Source organism: Pollicipes pollicipes, unplaced genomic scaffold (genome assembly GCF_011947565.3).
Source record: "Pollicipes pollicipes isolate AB1234 unplaced genomic scaffold, Ppol_2.1 Scaffold_5909;HRSCAF=7009_pilon_pilon_pilon, whole genome shotgun sequence".
Classification (NCBI taxonomy): Eukaryota; Metazoa; Arthropoda; class Thecostraca; order Pollicipedomorpha; family Pollicipedidae; genus Pollicipes; species Pollicipes pollicipes.
In genome coordinates, this window is record NW_023596778.1 from 1 (window position 1) to 23,026 (window position 23,026).

General features: G+C 57.4%; 2 protein-coding genes and 1 long non-coding RNA gene across 5 annotated transcripts; 2 read left to right on the forward strand and 1 right to left on the reverse strand.

Annotated features, from left to right (window-relative positions):
* The first annotated feature begins 9 nt into the window (after positions 1-9).
* Positions 10-5,639, forward strand: LOC119104141 (partitioning defective 3 homolog). The gene is made up of 7 exons (XM_037227826.1): positions 10-183; positions 2,344-2,414; positions 2,773-2,926; positions 4,042-4,192; positions 4,517-4,547; positions 5,239-5,291; positions 5,630-5,639. The coding sequence occupies exons 2-7, from the start codon at positions 2,367-2,369 to the stop codon at positions 5,637-5,639; spliced, it is 447 nt and encodes a 148-aa protein (XP_037083721.1). The 5' UTR covers positions 10-183; positions 2,344-2,366.
* A 1,327-nt stretch (positions 5,640-6,966) lies between these two features.
* Positions 6,967-9,797, forward strand: LOC119104137 (uncharacterized). Its single transcript, XR_005094870.1, has 3 exons — positions 6,967-7,027; positions 9,028-9,242; positions 9,730-9,797. It is a non-coding gene; the product is annotated as an uncharacterized LOC119104137 (long non-coding RNA).
* Positions 9,798-11,757: 1,960 nt separating this feature from the next.
* On the reverse strand, positions 11,758-19,752 carry LOC119104138 (ras-related GTP-binding protein A). Of its 3 annotated transcripts, none has more exons than XM_037227823.1 (9): positions 19,732-19,752; positions 18,368-18,447; positions 17,446-17,545; positions 16,355-16,644; positions 15,815-15,910; positions 15,494-15,575; positions 14,885-15,017; positions 13,983-14,098; positions 11,758-13,324 (listed from the first exon to the last, which is right to left on the reverse strand). In XM_037227823.1, exons 2-9 carry the CDS (start codon positions 18,389-18,391, stop codon positions 13,248-13,250), a joined length of 918 nt encoding a protein of 305 aa, XP_037083718.1. In that variant the 5' UTR covers positions 18,392-18,447; positions 19,732-19,752; the 3' UTR covers positions 11,758-13,247. The 3 variants fall into 3 exon arrangements, with proteins under 3 accessions (XP_037083718.1, XP_037083720.1, XP_037083719.1); XM_037227825.1 differs by having other exon boundaries at positions 18,368-18,434; positions 19,732-19,743; XM_037227824.1 differs by lacking the exon at positions 19,732-19,752 and adding an exon at positions 18,931-19,047.
* Between the last annotated feature and the right edge of the window lie 3,274 nt (positions 19,753-23,026).

The window sequence follows — 23,026 nt, forward strand, 5'->3', positions numbered from 1 at the left end:
TAGGTTTTACCCGCGATCAACTGGGTCGCCAGTCCATCAGCGAGAAGCGGCACGCGTCCAAAGACGCCAAGAGCACGGACACGTACCAGCGCACCAAGCGGGCGCGCGAGGAGCGCGAGCAGCAGCGCCGCCTGCTGGAGGCCGAGCTGCGGCGGGAGGAGGCGCACGACGGCCGGCCGCCAGGTCAGGCTCCAGTCCAGGGGGGGGGGAGGTCAGGCAGTCCCCGGTCCAGGGTGAGAGGTCAGGCAGTCCCCGGTCCAGGGTGGGAGGTCAGGCAGGCCCCGGTCCAGGGTGGGAGGTCAGTTAGGTCCCGGTCCACGGTGAGAGGTTAGGTCAGGCAACGGTCCAGGGTGGCAGATCAGGTCGGGCCCCGGTCCAGGGTGGCAGGTCAGGTCAGGCCCCGGTCCAGGGTGGCAGGTCAGGTTAGACTCCGGTCCAGGGTGGCAGGTCAGGTCAGGACCCGGTCCAGGGTGGCAGGCCAGGTCAGACTCCGGTCCAGGGTGGCAGGTCATGTCAGACTCCTGTCCAGGGTGGCAGGTCAGGTCAGGCCCTGGTCCAGGGTGGCAGGCCAGGTCAGACTCCGGTCCAGGGTGGCAGGTCAGGTCAGACTCCTGTCCAGGGTGGCAGGTCAGGTCAGGACCCGGTCCAGGGTGGCAGGCTAAGTCAGACTTAGGTTCAGGGTGGGAGGTCAGGTCAGGTCTTGCTCCGGTCCAGGGTGGCAGGTCAGGTCAGCTCCGGTCCAGGGTGGCAGGTCAGGTCCGGCTCCGGTCCAGGGTGGCAGGTCAGGTCAGGTTCCGGTCCAGGGTGGCAGGTCAGATCAGACTCCGATCCAGGGGGGCAGGTCAGGTCCGCTCCGGTTCAGGGTGGGATGTCAGACAGACTCCGGTCCAGGGAGGGAGGTCAGACAGGCTTCTGTTCGAGGTGGGAGGTCAGACAGGCTCCGGTCTATGGATGCGAGGTCAGGTCAGACTCTGATCCAGGGTGGGAGGTTAGACGCTTCTGTGCAGGGTGGGAGGTCAGACAGGCTTCGGTCCAGGGATACGAGGTCAGGCAGGCTTCGGTCCAGGGTTTAGGTCGGGTCAGGCTCTGGTCCAGGGGTGCGAGGTCAGACCGGGCTAGAGTCTGACCTGCAGCCGGTCGGAAGGTCAGGGGCTGGCTGTCAGTACGGGTCTGAGAGCATAGACCGGGCAGTAAGCCGTCGTGGTACGTTCTTCTGGCAGGTCGTCAGATGTGCCGTAACCTTCTGCTTCATGCTCCCTACGTCGTCCTTGTGTATACTGTGTGCTGTGACTAACCGACTTGTTGCGATTCAACTAACATTTTCTTACTTGAACGAGATAACAATTTAACCCACGCGGGTTGTGTGTCTGTGTGTCGAGGCATTGATGTGTACGGGTGAGGGTAGTAGTACGTTCAGCCTCTGTCTGCCTGTTAACACATCCGCTGCGAGTGTGCGTGTGTGCGCGCGTGTCGGCGGGGGCGCTGAGCCGCGCCTGTCCGGGCGTGTCGCCAGGACGCGCGACCACCGACGGCGGACGCAGCGCCTCACACCAGTCACTAACGCAGCCCGAGCCGCCCCAGCCGCCCAGTACGTACGCGCATGAGCAGTACCCGACTCTCCGCGCCACGCACCGCTCCCGGGCGGCACCAGGTGTCGGGTCGGGTGGAGGCCTGCGTGTCGTGCTCGTCTGTGCCCGGCGGCCCCCTCGGCTCACGGAATCCACTCGGATCGGCCGGCTTTGGTGTGGGTGCCTGTTTTATTCCAGCAGCGCTGTCCTCATGGAATGGGTGTTTATCATATGGTCCTCCAGCAGCTGTCCACCAAGGACAAGGCTCAGCGCCTGCCGTGCATGGTCAGCGGCAAGGCTGATATCTGCTCTGAAGGCGTTCCGTTCCTACCTGTCCATTACCTTGCACGGCGGGATAGCGCACGGCTCAGTTTCCTGTCCAGCCCGCCGCCCGAGGCCGGCATGGTACCGTTGTGGGCGCTATCTCTGACTGAGGCCCGCTGTCGGCCGCCGCCGGACTGTTTTCCCGATCTGCCGGCGGGCCGCGCCCCCCCGGTTGCGTGCCGCCGCCGCCGCCGCTCCATTGTGGCCGGTCACGCTCGGAGCGGCGCCGGCGGCGCGCGCCAGTCGGCAGCCGGCGGGCAGCTCAGGGCCGTCGCCGCCGTCAGTGTGCGCACCGCTCCGGGCGGGAGGCGACGCGGGCGGACGCGGCGGCGCTCCGTCTCTCGGTCAGACGATGCGGTGGCGTAGAGATCGCCGCCGCCGGCGGCGGTCGAGCCGTGCCGCTGCAGCGCGTGCCGCTACTGTCGTCTGACCTTCGGCCGTCCGTCCGCAGACGACGTCGGTCCCAGTCTGGGCATGAAGAAATCGTCCAGCCTCGAGTCGCTCCAGACCATGGTGCATGAGGTAAGCGGTGGTCAGTCGACAGCATCGGGCGGCGCGACCTGCTGTGGCTTCCGTATCGCTTCGTGGAGTGGTCGCGTTCTCGTATGACATGGGCTGCTTCCTAATACTGTACTTTGGTTGACATTTTGCCGGCAGTGCTGAGTTGTTTTTATGCTGGCCCGTGTATGATTGTTTCGATGTTATCACGGCGCGCGTCGCGCATTGGTTCAGCTGACCACTGCCAACTGGCTGCTGATGCCGTTGAGTTGTCGGTGCTGTGCGGTGACTGGTGGCGGCTGTGCCCTGGTTGGCTCAGCTGACTGCTGATGATGTCGGGCTGCCGGTGCTGTGCGGTGACTGTGGTCACGCCTGTGCCCAGCTGGCGCTGGCCGAGGAGGGCGAGCGGTCGTACCCGCACCGCGGCCCCGTGAAGGTGGTGCGCGGCCGCGGCTGCAACGAGAGCTTCCGCGCCGCCGTCGACCGCAGCTACGAAGCGCCGCTGGGCGACGACAACGGTGACGTCATGGAAACCGGTGAGCGGGGTGGAGGTCAAGGGTGAGCGGAGCCGAGGTCACGGATGAGCGGGGCTGAGGTCAAGGGTGAGCGGGTGAACGGGGCGGAGGTCAAGGGTGAGTGGATGAGCAGAGCGGAGGTCAAGGGTGAGCGGGTGAGCGGGGGGCGGAGGTCAAGTAGTACCAGCGGCCGGGAAGGATAACCAGGGACTAATGTCGGTGCTCTAAGGAAACAAAATACGGGCGGCTATCAAAAGGGACTGACAATAACGGGCTGATCAAAAGACAGAATCGTCTTAAAGTTGGCTGATGTCGGATGGAATCGATTAAAAAGGTGACTTAATTGTTGGTTTGGGAGACGACACAGATGGTCTGACGCTCTGGTGGCTCGCCGACTTGTGCTTATTTGGCTTCCAAACACCGATCTGTCTGCCTTGCCTATGGAGTTGGCCTTTCCTTGTTCGCGTATGATTTTCCCCTTACCTTTCTGCCGTCAGTTTATCTGACGGGAATTAAGTGGCATTGCCATAGATTGTCATTCCATGTTCCACCAACTTTCCGTAGCCTTTTCTTTTAAAATACGTGAAACTGCGCAGTGATATTTTGCATGCGTTTAATGTTGGAGGAGCGAAAAATTAGCGTTGTAATTAGCAGTTCGTTCTGAGCAGTTTATCAATACAGAAGCCTCACCATGAGCCTGATGATGGGTAAAACATGGTGTAAGATGCGTTGAACATCAAGGCTCCATCATTATCAGCACATGCATTTAAGTCAGAATCGACATGGTTAGCAAGATATCGCGTTAATGGCGTCTTCTTCAGTATGTCTGTTGCCCGCGGTCCGGTTAGCTTTGTGTGTTACGCGAACATGACTGTTGATCAGACTGAAAGGTTTAAAGAGCTGCTCTTGCGGCACACATCACGGGCATCACATCACATGCTTCTTGATTGATGACCGTACCATATTTTGTCCCGAGTGCCTCGAAGTCCCATAACCTCAGTTCCAAGCTGCTGTGCCCGTACCCGGCTGTGGCCCATCGCATCGCGCCGCGCCTTCTGCCGCCTGCCCCTGGCCGTGACCCTGGCCCTGACCCTGACCCTGACCCTGACCCTGACCGTGACCCGTCGGGCCGGCAGTGGACGAGGAGGCGGCCGGGCCGGACGCCGGCGGCGCCCTCTTCAGCCGGGACCGCACCGCCCGCCAGAGCTCGCTCAGCTCCGGCGCCGTCGAGGGCAAGAAGGCCAAGCGACGCTCGGGTCTGCTCAGGGGACTCGGCAGCATGTTCAGGTACGCAGAGGAGCCGCCTCGCAGTGGCCGGACGGGGGTCGCATGCCCGCGTGCCCTGCGGTTTCACTCGCTGATGTGGCGAGGGTGAAAAAGTGTGGGCGTTGGAACTTTCCCGTGAAGTTGATGCTTGAGCTTGCTTGCTCGATCCAAATCGAAGATGGGAGCACGTTAAGTCACTGACAGGTCAAAAATACGGCACTTCGTTTCGTATCTCATGCCATGATTATGTTCGTACGCCGTCGTGCTGGCCGTTGCGGCTCTGACGTCACGGCTGCCGCCACTGCCGGCGTGGCTCTGACCTTCCGCCTTCGCCGCCGGCGTTAGGTTCGGTCGGCACCGCAAGAGCAGGCGAGACGTCTGTCGCCGCCGCGGATGACGGGCTGACGAGCTGCGCCAGCAGCAGGACGAGCTCAACAGGATCGCAGCGCGGCGCCGAGCCGAAGACGAGCAGCGCCGCATCCAACAGCAGTACCAGCGGCTGGTACAGCAGCAGCAGCAGCAGCAGCAGCAGCAGGCCCAGCAGCAGCAGCAGCAGCAGCATTCGCACAGACCGGTGAGGGATGCTGCGACATCTGCAGCAGCCGCAGGTGCCCGTGCGCGGGCTTAGCGCCATCAGTAGTATATTATGGCTCGCGTGATGCAGGAACACCAAGGTTCGGGTATCGGCCATACAACCACGTTAGATGTGCGGTATGGCAGATCACGACGAATACGTGATAACCCAGTCCAGCAGGTTTTTTCAGAGGACGGATCGCATGCGGTCAGCAATGTGAACGCCGTCTTCTCGTGACGACAGTCCCCGCTCGCCTGCATGGTCCTCGCACGTCCTCACGCGTTCTTGATCTTACTGCTGACGTCTGCGCCGCTCCTGTGACTCGTGGACGTCTGTGCCGCTCCTGTGACCGCCACTGACGGCTACCCTGGGTGTGGCACAGGCGCCTCAGCCGCCCCCGCCGCCGCCGCCGCCCGAGAGGACGGCCAGATCGTCCGGAGCGGGGTGGCAGCAGCTGCGCGAGCAGCACCAGCGTCGCCACGCCGGCCGCCAGGGCGTGTACCGCACCGAGACGGCCGAGGAGCGGGCCGAGCAGCAGCTCAGGAGGTACGCTGGCAGTGCGGCCGCGAAGGGGTAACTGAACGGAGGAGATGGGTCCGTGGACGGTCTGTAGTGGGACGTGGGCGGCGGTGGGTCCATGACGCCTTGCAGAGTCGTGTGGCCGCTCTGGTGCCAGGAGCGCGGCCTGGCGCCCCGCGGCGGCGCGGCACGTGTCGCGGGTTCGCACACAGGGCGCAGCGAAGCGGGCAGGTTCTGCTGGAGTTGGTCCTGAGCCGGCGGTACAGCCGCGAGCCGGCGCCCGCTGGCCGCCCGGGTCCGCCTCGTCTCCGTCCCGGCGGCGGACGCGGCGCCGCTGACGGCCTGCGGACGGCGCTGCGTTTCAGGCGGAGCTGAAGCCGCACGTGCCGCCGCCGCCGCCGGTCCACCTCACCGACAGGCTCAACAATAACGTTTGCGAGGCGGCCTTCTGGCGCGCCGGGCCGCTGGCGCGCGGCGCGCGCAGCAGCGAGTATTTCCGCAACCGGCGGCCGGCGCCGCTCTCGGCCGAGCGCGCCGCCTTCTGGGTAGGTGGCGCCGGCGCGCGTCTGCGCATGCGCGCCGGCAGGCGGCGGCCTTCGACAGGCCCAGCACGGCACGCGGTCTGCACGGCGAAGCACGGACGCCACGCGGCCACGCGGCGGGCTGCGGAGCATGCGCGAACGCGCCGCATGCGTGCGCCAGCATGCCGCCTGCGAACTAACCCGAGCGGCGGACCTGCGTCACCGGAGAGGCTCCGACTAACGCGCGTGGTGCGTGACGGCCGCGACCGAATGCTCCGCACGCTAGCATGGCGCCGAGAGGTGGCGTTCCGCGCGCCGTGGCCTGCTGCGGCGCGGGCGTCGGTCCGGGTCGCGCCTGGACTGACGGCGGCTCGGTGGCTATTCTGTGTGTCTCAGTCCTCCGCTGTTGTCTACGTCCGGTGGACAGCTCGCTCTGCACCGTGACATTTGCTGCATGCTAATATCACTGTGTCTCCACTTTCGCTTCATCTGTCGTTTCCAGATGTAGCAGTGATGACAGTGCCGGTTGTTTTTGCCGTCGTGACCCGGCGTGTTGACTCTTTGGCGCTTAACGCGCCCCACCCTCCGCATTCTTGTCCGATGTGCGCGCTGGACGCTGGCGCCTTACGGCCTGCTGTGATGTCCTGTTACTCCCATGCCTGGTGCCACGCCACCCCACCCAACCCCCACTGGTCTTAAGTCGATGCTAGCCTTTTCTTGGCCATAAGACGCTCTCAGAGGAGTTTCCCCTTTCCACAAGACGTCAGCGGCTGTTGTTCGTTGACCTTACTGTGGAGTCCTACACGGTCTGCGTCGTGATGTTCTCTGCCTTCCAGCCGTCGCCGACCGATGCCTGTCCTCCTCCGGGACCGGGCATTGCGGCTTGTTCCGACGCCCACAAATGTGTCCGGACCCCGGTGGCCTGTGCCGGCAGCGGGCGGGAACCGGGACGCCGGCCGCCTGGCGCGGCACCCCTGACCCCTGCTGACCCCGGTGACCTGTGCTGACAGCGGGCGGAGGAGCCGGGACCGCCGGCCGTCTGGCACGGCTACCCTGAACCCCGGCTGACCCCGGTGACCTGTGCCGACCGCGGCGGAGGAGCCAGGACCGCCTGCCCGTCTGGCGCGGCACCCCGGACCCTTACGACTCGATGCGCCGGCCCGGCAGTCGGACCGGCCTGGCCGAGACCGGCCCACGCTACGTGCACCACCCCGGCTACGAGGAGGCGCAGTACGGTCCGCGGTGAAGTGTCGCGCCCAGCGTGGCTCGCTCGCTGCCGGGGAGGGCATGGACCGGTGTCGTGATGCTCAATGGGAGACGGAAACTCTGGGAAGTCTGGTGGGCAGCGGGTGCCGGGAGTTGGCAGGTCACTGCAAGCAGTCGGGGAGGTCTCGTCGAGGGCGCCACCCCAGGTCATACTGTCCGTGCCGGGGATTTTTGTTTGGTTTGGATTAGTCTTTTTCGGGCAGCAGTCGTCATTTCAGCGCTTCGGTATGAAGGAGAAGGGTAAATAAGCGGGCAATGCGGCAGCTGGCGTGAGAGACCCTCCCTGCCAAGCCTGACCCGGTGGCTCTGTGGGGTCATTGCGGCCGCTGGGCAGAGTCAGAGCCGCCGTGAGGTCAGCTCATGGCTGACGTGGCGGCGCGCTCCGGCGAGTGGAAGCGCTGTCAGGAGTTTAGGCGAGGCGCTGTCAGGAGTAGGGACGGGGCTGTCAGGAGTTTAGGCGAGGCGCTGGCAGGACTTGGGACGAGGCGCTGTCCTTGTCAGGCGAGGCATTGTCAGGAGTTTGGGGCGAGGCGTTGTAAGGAGTTGGGACGAGGCTGGTGAACGGGAACACCTGGTGGGTGTTTCTAACGGGGGGATGAGAAGAGTTAGACAGGAGTGGCAAAGAGTGGGCGCTGCCGCGTATGGCAAAATTTAGTGTCGTGACGCGTAATGCACGTGTAGCGATGTCACATGGGATGCGGAAGGCTGGTGGAGCGCTCCTGGTGGTGGGACCGGTGTTATGTCCGCATGGCTGTCAGTGTTGAAGAGCCGTCCTGGCCGGTGGTGGTCAGTCCTGGTCCCCTGCCGAGCACTCTGCGGCCAGCGCCGGCTGTTGAACGGTGCGGGACGCGTGTTCGCAGGCCCAAGCGCTGGAGTTGGGCAGGTACTGCTCGAGCAGCTGGAGGCCCAGTTCCGGGCGGACGCCAGGTGTGGGCTGTCGCTTCCAGCGGGGCCAGAAGCACGCGCTTGGAGGCGGACTAACGTGCATGGCCGGCGGGGGACCCTTTCCAGTGGCAACTGAGCTCGATTGGGTTGCGTTCGAATGCGGCTCCCCCCAAAGACGTGGCTGGGTTGTTACTAGCTGTTGAGATCGGTTGAATGAGAGTTGGCTGGTTTGCATGTCATGGCACGTTGCTGTTCGCCATTCCCTTGCGCTGACCGCTTTTCGAACTGCTTTGAATGCGTAACTGGTGACGCCTGAGCTGGCTCGCAGCTTGCCTTCGCTTCCCTGTCCCGGCTCACCTGGACTCTGCAGGAGCATGGGGGGCCTTAAAGCTATCCGCGGGCGCTGGAACAGGATTGAAAACCTAAAGTCGGGGATGTGTGCTTATTTAACAGTATAGTACGTACTGTACTAACAGTGCAGACGCATCGACTGAAGCGAGAGCTGAAATAACCGCAGCAGTGGCGCATCTGTCTGAGTTGCTTACAGCAGCCACGCCGGTGCAGCCAGCTTTGTATCCATGACTGTAGTCATAGCGCAAGATAACTGGCCGCCGTTTTGTCTGAGTTGCGCTGGCGGATTTCCCTGACCTGACCGATGCAGCTGAATAGATTTGTGTTCTTCGCAACTTTATAGTCTTGATGCTGCTGTTCGGAGTGCTGAGAATAGCTTTGTTGTCTTCGCAGCTTTATAGTCGTGATGCAGCTGTTCGGAGTGCTTAGAATAGCTTTGTGGTCTTCGCAGCTTTATAGTCGTGATGCAGCTGTTCGGAGTGCTGAGAATAGCTTCGTGGTCTTCGCAGCTTTATAGTCGTGATGCAGCTGTTTGGAGTGCTGAGAATAGCTTTGTGGTCTTCACAGTTTTATAGTGCGTCGTGATGCGGCTGTTGGAAGTGCTGATTCGTAGCCCGTCTTTGCGTCGTTCATTCCCTATTGATGCAGCGCGCGTTGCATGGCTGCGAGCGGCACCGTTTTGTGGCTGTGCTAGGCCGTCGCGCCGACGGTTCCGTTGTAACGCCTATCTCCGCCGCCAGCCGGCAGCACCAGGTATATCACTCGCAACGCGGCGGAAGGGTGGAGCCTCGGCCTGGTGATCGACCAATCGGCAGCTTCTACGAGTACGAGTCGGTGCAGGCGATGATGCGATTGGGTGGCGGCATGGGCGGCGGGGAGCAGTACTCCAATCGCTCGCTGCCACGTCACCACGAGCGGATTCGGTCCGTGGCAGCACACCCGCAGCCCGGCCACGGTGAGACCCGGCTTGTAGGGTAGGGAATTGGACGAAGGCATGCGGCGTCCAGTGTTGGGTTTACGACTTAAAGCGTTGGCATGATCTTTACATGATCATTGGACGAATTGTCTTCCTGATTTCATGCCAGCCTGTATTTAGTTAGATCTATCAGTTTATTCCTTATAGTAGGTGCACGATGTCGGCGCCTTATAGTCTGTACGTGATGTCACGTGCCATGTTGATGATTTGAGGATTTTCACGAATGTGCCGTTAGGACCGATCGTCTCTGACATCCGTATATACTTTTAATGAGGTTTCCGGTAGTGGGGGGGGGGGGGCTCCTAATGGCTAGTGGATGCCCCGCCCTTCCCCCTCCAACGTCATGTTGCGTTCGATGTTGCCACCGTACAGTGTAAAATTGGGACGTCTCCTTTTCGCACCGGTTTCCGTGTGGCACGTTGGAGCGCCGTTCTGCACCACCTGACACTGTGTTGGTGGCCGCCAGTTCTGAAGCACGCCATATCTGCCGGGCCGGGCGTCAGCCGCCGGCCGCAGCCGCTGGGTATCCCGACGGCCGGCGCTGGGGCCTCCGTACGGCCGGCGCGGATCGGAGGGCGTGCTGCGCGGCCCGCACCGGCCGCCGCCGCTCAGCCCGCCTGGAAGCCGCGTCTGAGGCCAGCGACATCTAGTGACCGACACGCCGACTCCAGTTGTACGCGACCCCCGCGTAACTGTCGCGCTGCGTGGCCGATCCTGCCAGAAACCGATTTTAGCCGTCGCGATCGAGTGAACGGGTGCGATTCGTCCGCACCGTGACATTCCAGAACATTCCTCTGCGTCACAGCGCGCAGCGCAGGGCTGTGCAGGTGTTTTACACTTGGTACTATACACTGAGGCGGTGGACTATTTTGTACGCGAGTTTACACGGCGGCGGCGCGTGCCGCCGACCAACCGACCGCCCGTATCGTGGCGTCCAATATACCGCTGGCCGGGGCCGGCGTCGCTACGCGAACGTTCCGTCCTGAGGGGCCTTTGTCTCGGGCGCCGGGCGCCGCCCGCCGGCGCGCGGCCGGGGCTGGGCTCCATGCCGCCCGCCGGCGCGTTGGCGGCGAGTCTGACGCAGCGTCTTCCGCGCCGGCCTGTGGCGGCGTCTCGACGCGCCCCCGTCGTGCGTGTCACTTGTTCCTGGCGACGCGGCGCGCTGCATCGCTAGGCAACTAGGCCAAAGTATTGTATCTGACCGGAGCGGACGGTGAATGAGACTGGTGACTCGAAACTGGTGTTTGACTGGAACGGTGGCGAGTGCGCAGAGTGGAGCCCACCGAACACCAATGACGGCCGGGGAAGATACGTCCGATCTGATCCACTGACTGCTCAGACACAGCCGTAAATGACTGCGTTCGAGATGTATGAGACACTACAAGCGCGCAGCCAGGCGTCGGGACCACATCTCGGTCGGTCTGTGTGGTTGCACTGCTGTCCGTGTGACTGATGCTGGCAGTGAACTATGCAGCCCAGACCGTTTATACCAGGCACAGAAAATGGCTTACACGGAATGTGGCCACGATGTGATCCGGCAACACCCGGCAATCCGGCGTGCCAGTCATCGGGTCAGGCAGGGTCAGGTGGTGCAGCAGGTCCGATCCAGAGGCAGGTCAGGACTGCCCTGCAGCACGGCCAGGTCTCTGGAAGCACATCGCTCGGTGCTGGCAGGTGGGCTGCAGCGGTGATTTTCTCAGATATAATTCCCAGAGCAAATTTATTTTGTGTGTGTACCGGGGCAGTCATGCACGCACGATGTTGCTCTGGAAAAGCTTTTTGTCGGCAATGTAAATTGCTCATTAGCCGACTGGCCTTCCTTGTTCAAATCAGCCCTGGTCGGCGCATTGCCCACTGCGGTCAGCCTGCACGCAGCGTGGCGGCCAGAACAGGGCGGCTTGGGAGAAAACTGATAACAACGCGCGGAGAGTGCGGCTGCGAGCATTTGTTATCTCTAGCATAGGGATATCAGCTCCCAGTACGAAACGCTGGCTTCTCTGGTTTGAATCGTATTCGGCCGACCCTGCTGCGGCGTATAAATGAATGTTGGTGGACCGGCGGCAGCGTCAATGTGTAGATACCGCCTACAATTCAGAATGCGTTTACACGGGTGCTCAGGGTGTGGCAATGCGCACACGATGTCACTACGGCACTGTCAGTAAGCAATGTAAAAAGGACATTTGCCGATATGACTTGTTGAAATCGCCCTTCAAGGTGCATTGCTAACGCAGGCGGCCGGCCCGCGACGTGGCCTCCAGAATGATGTGGCTCGGGAAAAATGAATGTAGTCGCGAGCGAAGAGTGCGTCTGTTTGCATTCCATAACTGGTACAAGCATCAGTGAAGGGGACTTGGTCCGGGTAAAGCTTCATGGCATAGCGTGGCGCCACGCAAACGGTCAGGCATAGATGTAGACAACCCCGGTCTTCCATACACGGATTCATGTTTGTATATCCCAGCCGCTACTCCGTTTAGCACATGCTACTTGTCTGCGTATACACACGGCGGCTCATCTGTACTTGTAAGGCATATGTATATTTGGCTATTGCCCGGTACGTTCCTCGCCGGCTGTAGATATTTGCCGGCGCGCCACAGCTCTGCGGCCAGCCCAGCGCCCCGGGTCTTGAGTTACGCTCCCTGAGGTGTCCAGGCGTGACGCTCCCTGCCCGCCAAGGTGAGCGACTTCGGCGATTTGCACTTCTAAACATATTACGCCAGTCCCCGTCTCTGGAAAAGACGCCCGCCTCCCCCAGGCAGCGTGCGTTGCGATCTTTCCCACCCACATGGCGAAGAAACCGGAAACACTGCGTATTGGGCTACACAAGGTAATACTTTTTGTTGACGCATGACGGGCATCGAGCGCAACGCCGTACGGTGTCATAGTCAAATTGCAGCAGGTGAAGCGACAGAAATCACTGGCGAAACAACTTCCCAAAAGCATCTGTCACGAAGTACAGTCCGCCAATGCCTAAACTGGCCGTTTCCCGACCACAAATTGCACATCGGTGGCGTGGTCGAGGCAATACATTGGCGTGCATGTCTACCGGCAAATGCCTCGCCTCGGACCACCCGCAACGACGGAAGCGAATATCAATGAATCCCCAGTAACCATCATCGGCACAAAGCCGTGTGGGACTCCACCCTCTCAGACAATAGACTGTAACGCACATGGAGTAAGTGACGCCCTACTTCGAGCTACGAAACATTACGGGCTCGTGAGCGAGCATACCACTTGATACAAAACCAGCGAGGATCAAGCCCATACACGATACAGCTCTCCCGGCACGACGAGTACGATGGATCCCGGCGGGGCATCTGAGATGCGCGCACAGCGCCTGCCCCCGCGCCATACAGTTCGCGTGTCTCATATCCGTTCCCCTATCTTCGCGACGCAGACTCCCTCCCTTCTCCGCCCACTTTTCTGCTGGGCCTCCGACGGAGAGTAAGCATCTGCGTATAGGGCGCGCGTGTGTAGCGGACCGGCGCCCGACTACACACCAGGCGTACGTGCGCTGTCCTGTCCCGAGGCCCCTCCAGCGCCGGTCCGCGGGTCCGCACACGCGTGGCTACTGCTCCCACACGAGGTCCGCGTCGTCGTCGCCTCCGGCTGCTGACTGGTCTGGCGGTCTAGTCTTCAGTCTGGCTGACTGAAGTCAGCCGAAGTCAACCGGGCCAGTCTTCGCTCACGCGACTCTGGCTTTTGGAGGGGCTATCTGGAGGTCACCGCCGCGGTCAGCCGGGCCAGTCCTCGCTGACGCGACTCTGACTTTTCGAGGGGCTATCTGGAGGCCACAGCAGCGCAAAGCACGTCAACTCCGCGGGCGTCCGCTGGGTTCATCTGAGCACTCACTCCTCCCCGGTGCCGGCTCAGACCACCGCCAGGTCTGCCGTCCGTAGTGGGCTGCTCCGTCAATGCCACCGACCACGAGTGGCACTGCCTGAGTCGCCGGCGGCCCCGGGCGCCCCGACGCAGACGTCCCGCCGCCTACCGCCGATCCATCAGCTCTAGCCGCTCGAACTGGCGGCGCGCGTTCCGCAGGTTCATGATGGTCGACGCCGAGGCTGTTGGATAAGGTGAACGCCCCGTCAGCGACAGCGGTCGGCGTGCGTCCAGCTACATCGCATCACGGGATAGACACAGCGCGTTGAAACCTGGCACAGCTTGTGAGCGGTGAGCAAATCAACCTAGGTTCATCCCATGCTCACAGCATGAGACGGATACGCAGGTCACTCCTTGTTTCCACTGCGTACAGACCAGAATGAAGTCTGCGGTGCAAAAACTTGTGCCAGCATCGTTGCCGTTAGCTTCCAAGAGGACCACGCTGACCACGCTAGCTGCTATACGGGATGAATCACACGAGATAGTGGTTGCATCTTCATATTTCCTTTCGCGATTGTCCTCCCGGAGCGACCCCCACCAGACGCCATCCCACCCCCAGTGTTGCGTGCGGTTCTCTGCGGCCGCTGGCTATGCGGTCCGTACTGCTCTCAGTCCACCTTCCCTCGGGGACATACTCGCGGATAGAGCGGTCTGCACCGCTCTCTGTCCACCTCCCCTCGGGGGCCACGGAAAGAGCAGTCTGTGCTCCTCTCTGTCCACCTCCTCTCGGGGGCCACGGAAAGAGCAGTCTGTGCTCCTCTCTGTCCACCTCCTCTCGGGGGCCACGGAAAGAGCAGTCTGTGCTCCTCTCTGTCCACCTCCTCTCGGGGGCATACTCACGGATAGAGGTGTCCGACAGGATCACCATGCAGTATGTGTTGGCGGTGAACGTCTCGATAAATGCCGAGAAGTTAGAGTTCCGCACCTCCATACTTTGACACTGCGCCGCCAGCTTGCTGCAGGAGCACAAAGGGCGCGTCGGTTCGCAGTACAGACGTGATATCGGTCAACGCGGAACACGCCTATTCCACCAAGCACTGCTTGCGCTCGCTTCCTCTCAGAGGCTGAACATCTCCCGGCCCCATGCGACTAGACTTTGCGCGGGCGTCCAGGGAAGGCACGTGGACTCAGCACCGCACCACCCGCACCGACCCGCAGATACTCAGCACCGCACCACCCACACCGACCCGCAGATACTCAGCACCGCACCACCCACACCGACCTGGAGCTACTCAGCACCGCGCCACCAGTACCGACCTGGAGCTACTCATCACCGCGCCATCCACACCGACCTGGAGCTACTCAGGGCCACGTCACCCACATCGACCCGCAGATACCCAGCACCGCACCACCGGTACCGACCCGCGGTTACTTAGCGCCGCGCCACCCACACCGACCTGGAGCTACTCAGCACCGCGCCATCCACACCGACCTGCGGCTACTCAGCACCGCGTCATCCGCACCGACCTGCGGTTACTCAGCACCGCAACACCTACACCGACTCGCAGATAATCAGCACCGCACTACCTACATCGACTTGGAGCTACTCAGCACCGCGCCACCCGCACCGACCTGGAGCTACACAGCACCGCGCTGCCCACACCGACCTGGAGCTACTAAGCACCATGCCACCCGCCCTGCCGCTACTCAGCACCGCGCCATCCGCTCCGACCTGCACCTGCTCAGCACCACGCCACCCGTACCGACCTAGAGCTCCTCAGCACCGCACCATCCGCACCGACCTGCAGCTGAGCTTGAACTGTTTGATGATGTTGGAGACCTTCTCGAGCCGGTGAGGGTCCTTGTGGTCCTTGCGCTCGCAGCAGCTGATCACCAGGAACGTGGCGCGCTCGAACAGCAGCACCTCGTCAGCGTCTGGGGCAGGGCAGCGCGCGCCACTCAGAGCACCGCTCGGGACCACCTGCTGCGCCGCCGGCCGCTCCACGTGCGGCCCAGCCAGGCCGATGGCGAGACTACACAGGCATGCAAGGTGCATGCCAAGTGTCTGCCCGGCATGCTAAGAGCACGCCAAGTGTTCGCCAGGCATGTCAAGTGCATGCCTGGCAAAGTCAATGGGAAATGTTGTTAGGCGCCAGCACTCCGCACATCCCTTGATGGTCACGCAAAGAAAAGCTGGCGCGTCAGATAGCATTGCATGAATGTCTAAGGTGACAGCAAAATCCTTGCGCTTGTCTGTGGCACGTCGATCACCGCGGCTGTTATGTGGCGTGGAGGAACTGCCATAGTCCCGGAAGAGGCTCGTAAGACAAGCCTGCCGAGTTCCATTCCTGCACCTGACCACCATTATAACAGTGGGAAGCGCTGGAAGCAGGACAGCTCTGCTGACCCACCGATGATGTCGGCGAACTGTTTGAGACACGACTCCAGCATGCCCACGTTCGGGATGAGCCGGTACACGATGCTGGACCAGGCCTGCCAACAGAGGCCCTCTACATCATCCGCACCAGGGCGGCCGTGTCACGCCAAGGCGGCCGCCGTCAGCTTCAGGGCAACCCGCCTGTCATCCACCAAACCAAGCTCCGACACCAATAGGTACGTGAACAAAGTCTTAAGTCAGCGACAACGTCTTAAATACCGGCCAGCCCCTCCACAGCTGACAAGCGCGTACGGCGGCAACACCCTGACGTCCAGAATCCGGAGATGGGGCTCACCTTGTACAGGGTCTCGTCCCAGATGGAGGTCTTGAAGCACGTGATGTCGAGCGGCTTACTCCTGACACGCAGCTCCTCTTCGCGCTCGCGAAAGACCTGTCAACCAGAATCAAACACACTTTCTCTAATTTCCATGACCATCCTGAGAACATGCTGAACAGATCAGCACGGGCGCTACACATAAGAAATGATCCCAAAATGTTCCAGGCGATCCCCCTCCCCCCCCCCCCCCCCCCCCCCCCCCACGCGCATCTCAAAATCATTATAAGCAAGACGCCTGTCCCGAATGGTAAAATCCGCTGTCTCTTTTTGCATGGACACAGCAGTACAACGCTGCTTGCACACCGCTAACCATGTTCCTTGACCCATCTTGTAAGCCTCGGTTTTGGCGTTCGCCGCCTCATGGTAAAACCAGGTTCCACAATACACTTCGTAAGATGCGTTTTGAGCGCAAGCTGCCTGACTTTAAGGCTGTCCGATGTGTCGCGAGGTCTTCAGACCGGCGACGCATAGCCCCCGACGGCCTTCAGGGGGACCCACCTCCTCACGGGAGTCCTCCCGCAGCAGGTCCATCTTGTGGATCAGACAGAACACCTTGGCGTCGCGCGAGTTCTCCAGCAACGCCTCCAGACACGACTGGTAGTAGTGGAGGTCCTTGTCCAGCTCGCGAGACTCGATGTCGAACACGTAGATCAGCACTTCCACGTTACGAAATATGCTGTCGCGCTGGCTGGCGAAGTAGTTCTCCATGAATGCCTCCTGGCCTCCGCAGTCCCACAGATTCAGCATCAGGTTGCCCAGGAAGCGGACGTGGCAGTGCTCGACGTCAACTGCGGACCGGACCCGGCCGGCGCCGCGTCACACGAGCCTCGCCGGTCACAGAGTCACTCGCTCCGACCCATGGCACAACAGGTCACCCACTCCAACTCATGAAACATCAGGCCACCTGCTCCAACTCATGGCACAACAGGTCGCTCGCTCCGACTCTGGCACAACAGGTCACTCGCTCTGACTTTGGCACAACAGGCCACTCGCTCTGACTCCGGCACGACAGGTCACTTGCTCCAAATCGTGGCACAACAGGTCACTTGCTCTGAGTCTGGCACAACAGGTCACTCCCTCTGACTGATGGCACAACAGGTCACCCACTTTGACTCATGGCACAACAGGTCCCTCACCCTGACCCTGGTGCAACAGGTTGTCCGCTCCAACTCATGGCACAACAGGTCACCTACTCTGACTCACAGCATAACAGTACACTCACTCCCACTCATGGTACAACAGGCCACTCACTCCAACTTGTGGCACAACAGGTCATATGCTCTGAGACTCATGGCACAACAGGTCACCTACTGTGACTCATGACACAACAGGTCACTTGCTTCGACTCATGGAATATAAGGCCACTTGCTCCAACTCATGGCACAACAGGTCACTCATTCCGACTTCGGTGCAACAGGTGGCGCATCTCGAACATCTTAGTGTCAAGTTGGCTCAGTTAATCATCATGGCCTGCTGATATTCAGGAATAGATCAGCCAACAGCAGCCTTGGTCATGGTCACACACTGGGAGAATCAAGATGGAGCTGCATGTTGAGCATGTACAAGTGTGTTTTGCAAATATTACTCACTGGTTGCACCCAGCCGTCTTGTATCGCGAGCAATGTAGTTGGCAAAGATGATGGAGCGCATGCTGGTTTTTCCTGAGCCGCTCTTGCCCATCAGCAGAACCTGTGATGAAGAAACCAGACACACATGTACACACTGATAACATTCTTAAGAAAACAATGGCTGTCTGTTACAATGGAACAGAAGAAATCCAACAAAAGCCCCTGTGTGGTGCTGTTCAGGCTGAATTTGTTCTTAAATGAGAACTGTGACAGTCTCATCAAAACCTGGCTTACAAAAAAGGTTGAAAATGTGATGTGGGCATGAAGCAAGTCATACTGTTTGTTTCTAACTTGCATTTAAATCTCAAGTATTTCTGTACAGATGGGAAGATGGTATGCTGTGAAATCTAACACAGGGTTTATATGATAAGAATATTTATCATCAGGATTGTTTCCCTTAAATGTGCCATGCACACCTAGAAACTGTGGTGTAAAGCTATCTTAGCAAGATAGATCAGTGGTCATAACTACATGCTGAACTGTAGAACAATCTGAAAAGGCACTGTTTTAGGTCATAAACCTGCCAGCACTGGATTGTAGCTTGATGATAGATTTTCAAACATGACCTCTTTGTGCATTTCACCCACGGTCTTGTAATTCTTACATCCACCCTGATCATGTCAAAATTGATTTCACCTATGGCTTGCATTTCCTAGCTACCCCACTAGCTGGTTCCACACAAATGCAGTTGGGCAATGTCACATCCTTACTACAGCACCAAATGGGTCAACTTGCAACAAAGCATTTTGCATTTCTTAATATGATGCAGAAGCATTACACATGTTGTGGTTGCATGATGCATGACAAATCTGACATACTGAGAGTATGTAACAAAAGAGCATAATAGATAAGGTATACACATGCAAGAACTTTATGCACTAACCTTCTTTTTTAAAGTCACACTCATCTTGAAGGTGATATCCTTTTTTACTTGATGTTATGAATCGCCTCTGGAAACCAAGCCTGTAAAATGCAGGTGCAGTACAAACAAAACAAAAATGCTTAACTGTCCTATTTATATGTGTGGCACTGTTGTATATTATTTAAAATAATGTATCCAGACCACTTGTTGCAAAACACAGATAACCATCATCTAAATTTGAATACATGAAATTGCTGCATGAAAGCAGCAGCATGATTGCCACACTTTTTTATTTAACTTGACAACATTTGGTTGAAATTGTGCACATTCTCCTATTAGTCAGTGAGAGCATCTATAACATACTTAACAAAGAGGTTTTAAAACTATTGTTCAAACATTGAGATACACTTCATTCAAGTTTGCATTTTAGATGTTGTGACATTTATGCTATCATCTGAAGCCACAAGAAAAAATATACTCAAGTACAAACAATTTTCTTCAAGCTTCACTCAGATAAAAGGCCAGTGTGGTAAAGATCCAGTGTACATTTTGGAAAGGAGTGAGCTTCATGGGCATCAACTGACCCTGTAAAAGTGTTGCTCAGATATGACATTCCCATGGCACTGGAAGTCCATAAAGCCAGGGGCTGGTTGCAAGCTTCACTGAGCCCCTTTCATGAGAACTCTATTGGATGTTGTGGTAGGTAGTTTACTGGAATGCCTGCCTGAATCAATGTTATAGATACCTCATAGTGTCAATGCAAGCTTTCTGATGCACTGTGATGTTGACAGCCTTATTGTGTAATACCTGCTGTCTACAGCGAGCACAATTTCAGACATACCTTAAGCATTAACAAAACATATTCCTTTGACCAGGCATGAAGAGGCTGTCATCAAATCTGCATATGATGTTCCAACATGCATTTTTGTAGTACAAACAACCAACATCTTTTACTGCCCTGGATTTCATGCTAACAAAGTGAGATTATCTCATAAATAATGCCATTTAATATTCTTTGAAAAAATGTATCCATACATATATATATATATATATATATATATATATACATATATATATATATATATATATGATGAAAACTGGCATATGGCAATGCCACAACACATGACATAGACTATATGCACAATTTCCTGTCAGATGTTCCACATCTTCCTCTCATATTATCAGTGTTAAGCAAAATACACTCAATATTCAAGCTCTGCAGGGAAGCTGTCACTCCAGGCAAAAAACAGATCACGAGATACACACATTTGGAGGCCCACTTATACACAAAAGAAATAATGGCAATATGCACATTACTCTGACGACTACCTAGCTAAGGATATAATGCACTTTAAGTTCAAATCTAGTCAATTCCGAGTACATACAGCTTCTCTCCGTCACCGCACTCAAACGAACACCGTAAACACGGCTCCCGCTGCTGCGCAGGGCATGTCCACATATGTCGTCCCGTCGCCTTATTTGTCGCATGCTATTGCGGGAAGATACCGTTTCCCTTTTTTGTAGCTGGCACCGTCCTCAGGCACAGACCGCACAATCTTTTTTAACTTCACAATTTTGTCGCTCATTAACAGTTTTATTGAATGTGGTGAATCTGGTGGGCTTAGATTACTGACTTAAGGCCAAAGTGCACATGGAAAAGGTGCGTATGCGTTAAAACGTATGCATTTGATCATGAGCAGATGCATTTGGGGCGCAAAGTGAATCGACAATTAAGGGCCCGATTTGAGGGCTTGGAAGGCATGCCGGGGGTGGCATTCAGAGGCCCTAGCCCGCAACGCTGAGCGCTCCAATGATAACCAGAGGGTCATTTGCGCCATTTGGGGCCGCCTGGGTCAATAAGGGCCTATATGTCTTTTAGACGCCACAAGTACCGCACGAAGGGCTGGCCAAAATCTTTTTCACCGGCCCCGTCCTGTGAGGACAGGCCTTCAGATGACATTCAGGGACCCCTTTACGCCGATCTGGGGTTCCCTGAGTAGATAAGGGCCTATCAGTTGGCCAGACACCAGCAGCACTGCAGTGTCAGCTCCGTGTCGGCTTTGGCCTTCGAGCCTATTTCCTAAGCAGGGAAACGCTGGGGACAGCGATTTTCATTGATCAAGGCCCTAGCGTCTGTCGGGGGCACAGTGTGCCAACAGCGGAGGTGCCATATATTGACAAGAGTCCCCGAGTCTGCCAGAAGCAGTATTCGAGGAGGCCTGAGAAAAATCTGGAGGGCCCACCGGCACCGACGACCAAGAGCCCGATTGGAGGGCCTAAAGTCAGGAAGGCCTGATCGGGGTTTTCCTCAGAGGCCCGAGCTTATACGGATAGGCCCTCAGATGACAGCCGGAGACCCCTTTGCGCCGATCGGTGACCCCCCTGAGTCGATAATGACCTATATGCCGGTCGGGGACCGCAGTAAAGTATCGCGCAGACGGTTCCGTGTCGGCATGGGCCTAATGGCTCGCCCCCAAGCAGCGACAAAGCCGGGGCCAGCGCATTACACATTTCGAGACTCCTGTATCTGTCAGGGGCCCATAATGCCTACTAGGGGTCATGGGTTGGCAAGAGGCCCCGAGCCCGTCACAGGTTTTGTTTGATGAGACCGAAGAGGGGCCAAGGGGCCACTCGGGACCGAGGTCCAAGGGCTCGATTGGAAGGCCGAAGGGGCCGAAGGGGCCGAAGGACTGGCCGTAGGTCACAATGAGGACGGTCTCGCCCGTGGGGCTTCGACGTCTGTTATTTGATGGCATCGATAGGCTTGTTTTGATGGCTTTGGGCCTTGGAGGCGTTTTGATTGTTTAATGGCATATGCCGTTTCAATCCAGTCGGCCCGAAGCGCCGATTTTAGTCTGACGCCCTCATCACAATAGCACACTTGGTGCTGGTGCGCCGGTCGGAGCAGGAATATGCAAAAATAGTGCAGTAATATACATACATTCATTTCGCACCCGCCGTCCGCGACCGTGTGAACATGATGGCACTGTGATAGGAACACCGGCTGGCAACGTAACTTTGTTATCGGCGGGTGGCGACATGTTTGTTGATATGATCCCCTGATCGCGCATGAATGAATGTGGCCGACCGGACGGAAGAGGCGTGGCGAAACTACGGTAGCCTTCGGAATACACACACACACACACACACACATATATATATATATATATATATATATATATATATATATATATATATATATGTGTGTGTATATATATATATATATATATATATATATATATATATCCGTGTGTGATATGCTGTGTGATATCAGCTGACACTGCAACTTCCCGACGATCGACGGTATGTAATTGATTCGGTTGATCTGACAGCGCATCATCCAATGCTACCGGGCTAGTGGTGACGTGGACTTGCCAACTACACGGCGTGTAATTAACGATAACTGTCGTGTGGTGCGTTGGAACCGCGTGCATATGAAAGCATAGTGGAAGGGATATCAGCTGGCAAAGTTACTTTGTTGCTGGCTGACCGCATCTATTGTCGTCATGTGACACCTGGCATTGCATTTTTTTTCGATAGCAGGATGCCGGCCGGCGGGGAGCGCGGTCGTAGACACTCTCAAACTCCCTATAATCACATGCGGAGAATGCAGTCACGTGGTCTTGATATCACTGTTGTAGGGCGTTCAGCTGTTACCTTAACATCGCTGCCGGTCGATGGCATCCACTTTACTGGGTTTGCACTCGGATAGCGCATTACTTCACTATGCTGATGGGCCGGCCGGAGCGCGGATTTGTGAAGCTACAACAGTCATAGACAGTTAAATATTTCCCAGCGCTATCAGCAAAACGTAACGTTGTTATCGGCGACGACACCTTTTTTCTTCATATCGCTCTTGGTAGCGCCTTCCTCGTATCGTTTTGCTACAACCCCTCCTTGCGAAATGGAAGCCCTGTTTCCCTTCCCCATTTGGCTTTGTGGCAGGTTACGAATTTCGTGTGTCCCATATTAAAGCAATAGGTCACGCTTACGCGCACCATGCGCCACCCGTCACGCTGAGCAGTGCCATATTTTTTTCGAATGTGGAATGTTCCCTTTAACACATGCTCGGGTATGAGGTCAAATCGGCCCCGCCCCCGAAGGCTTTCCAGAATGATTTGCGACCGGCGAGGCATGGCCGTGCAGTACTTTGCATGGCTGTGAGAATGAAATGGTGGACCACCCTATCTTTTCAATAAATGTACATTGTTAGGTCACTGACCTATGGCAGGTCAAAGTCAGGCTATGGCATCGAAGGGTATTTCTAGCGAATCGTTCAATGTGGTGCAACAACGGTGTGTTCGACGGAGTCGTATATGTTTGAAAAAATCTCTCAGGCGATAAACCAAATGAATTTGAAAATGAAATCAATTATATTGAACTAGGATCAGGTATTAGGCTAGGTGGAGGTCAAAACTCACCTGCCTGTTTACTCGAAAGCTTGGTTTATGGGGTCGCTTCTAGTGCTCATTTCAAATTTGTCAATGGCAGAGACCGCAACGGACTTTTGTTACATGGACTTTTTAAAGGTCAGAATAAGTTACTGGCCTGAAATAACTCCGGTCAAAACTTGGTTTTTAGGAGCATATTGCGCGGCGTAGTCCCTTGCGCTTATTTGGATGGCGAAATGGAAACAATCTTGTATGTATGTGTTCGTCCTGACCTTATCAATGTCAAACA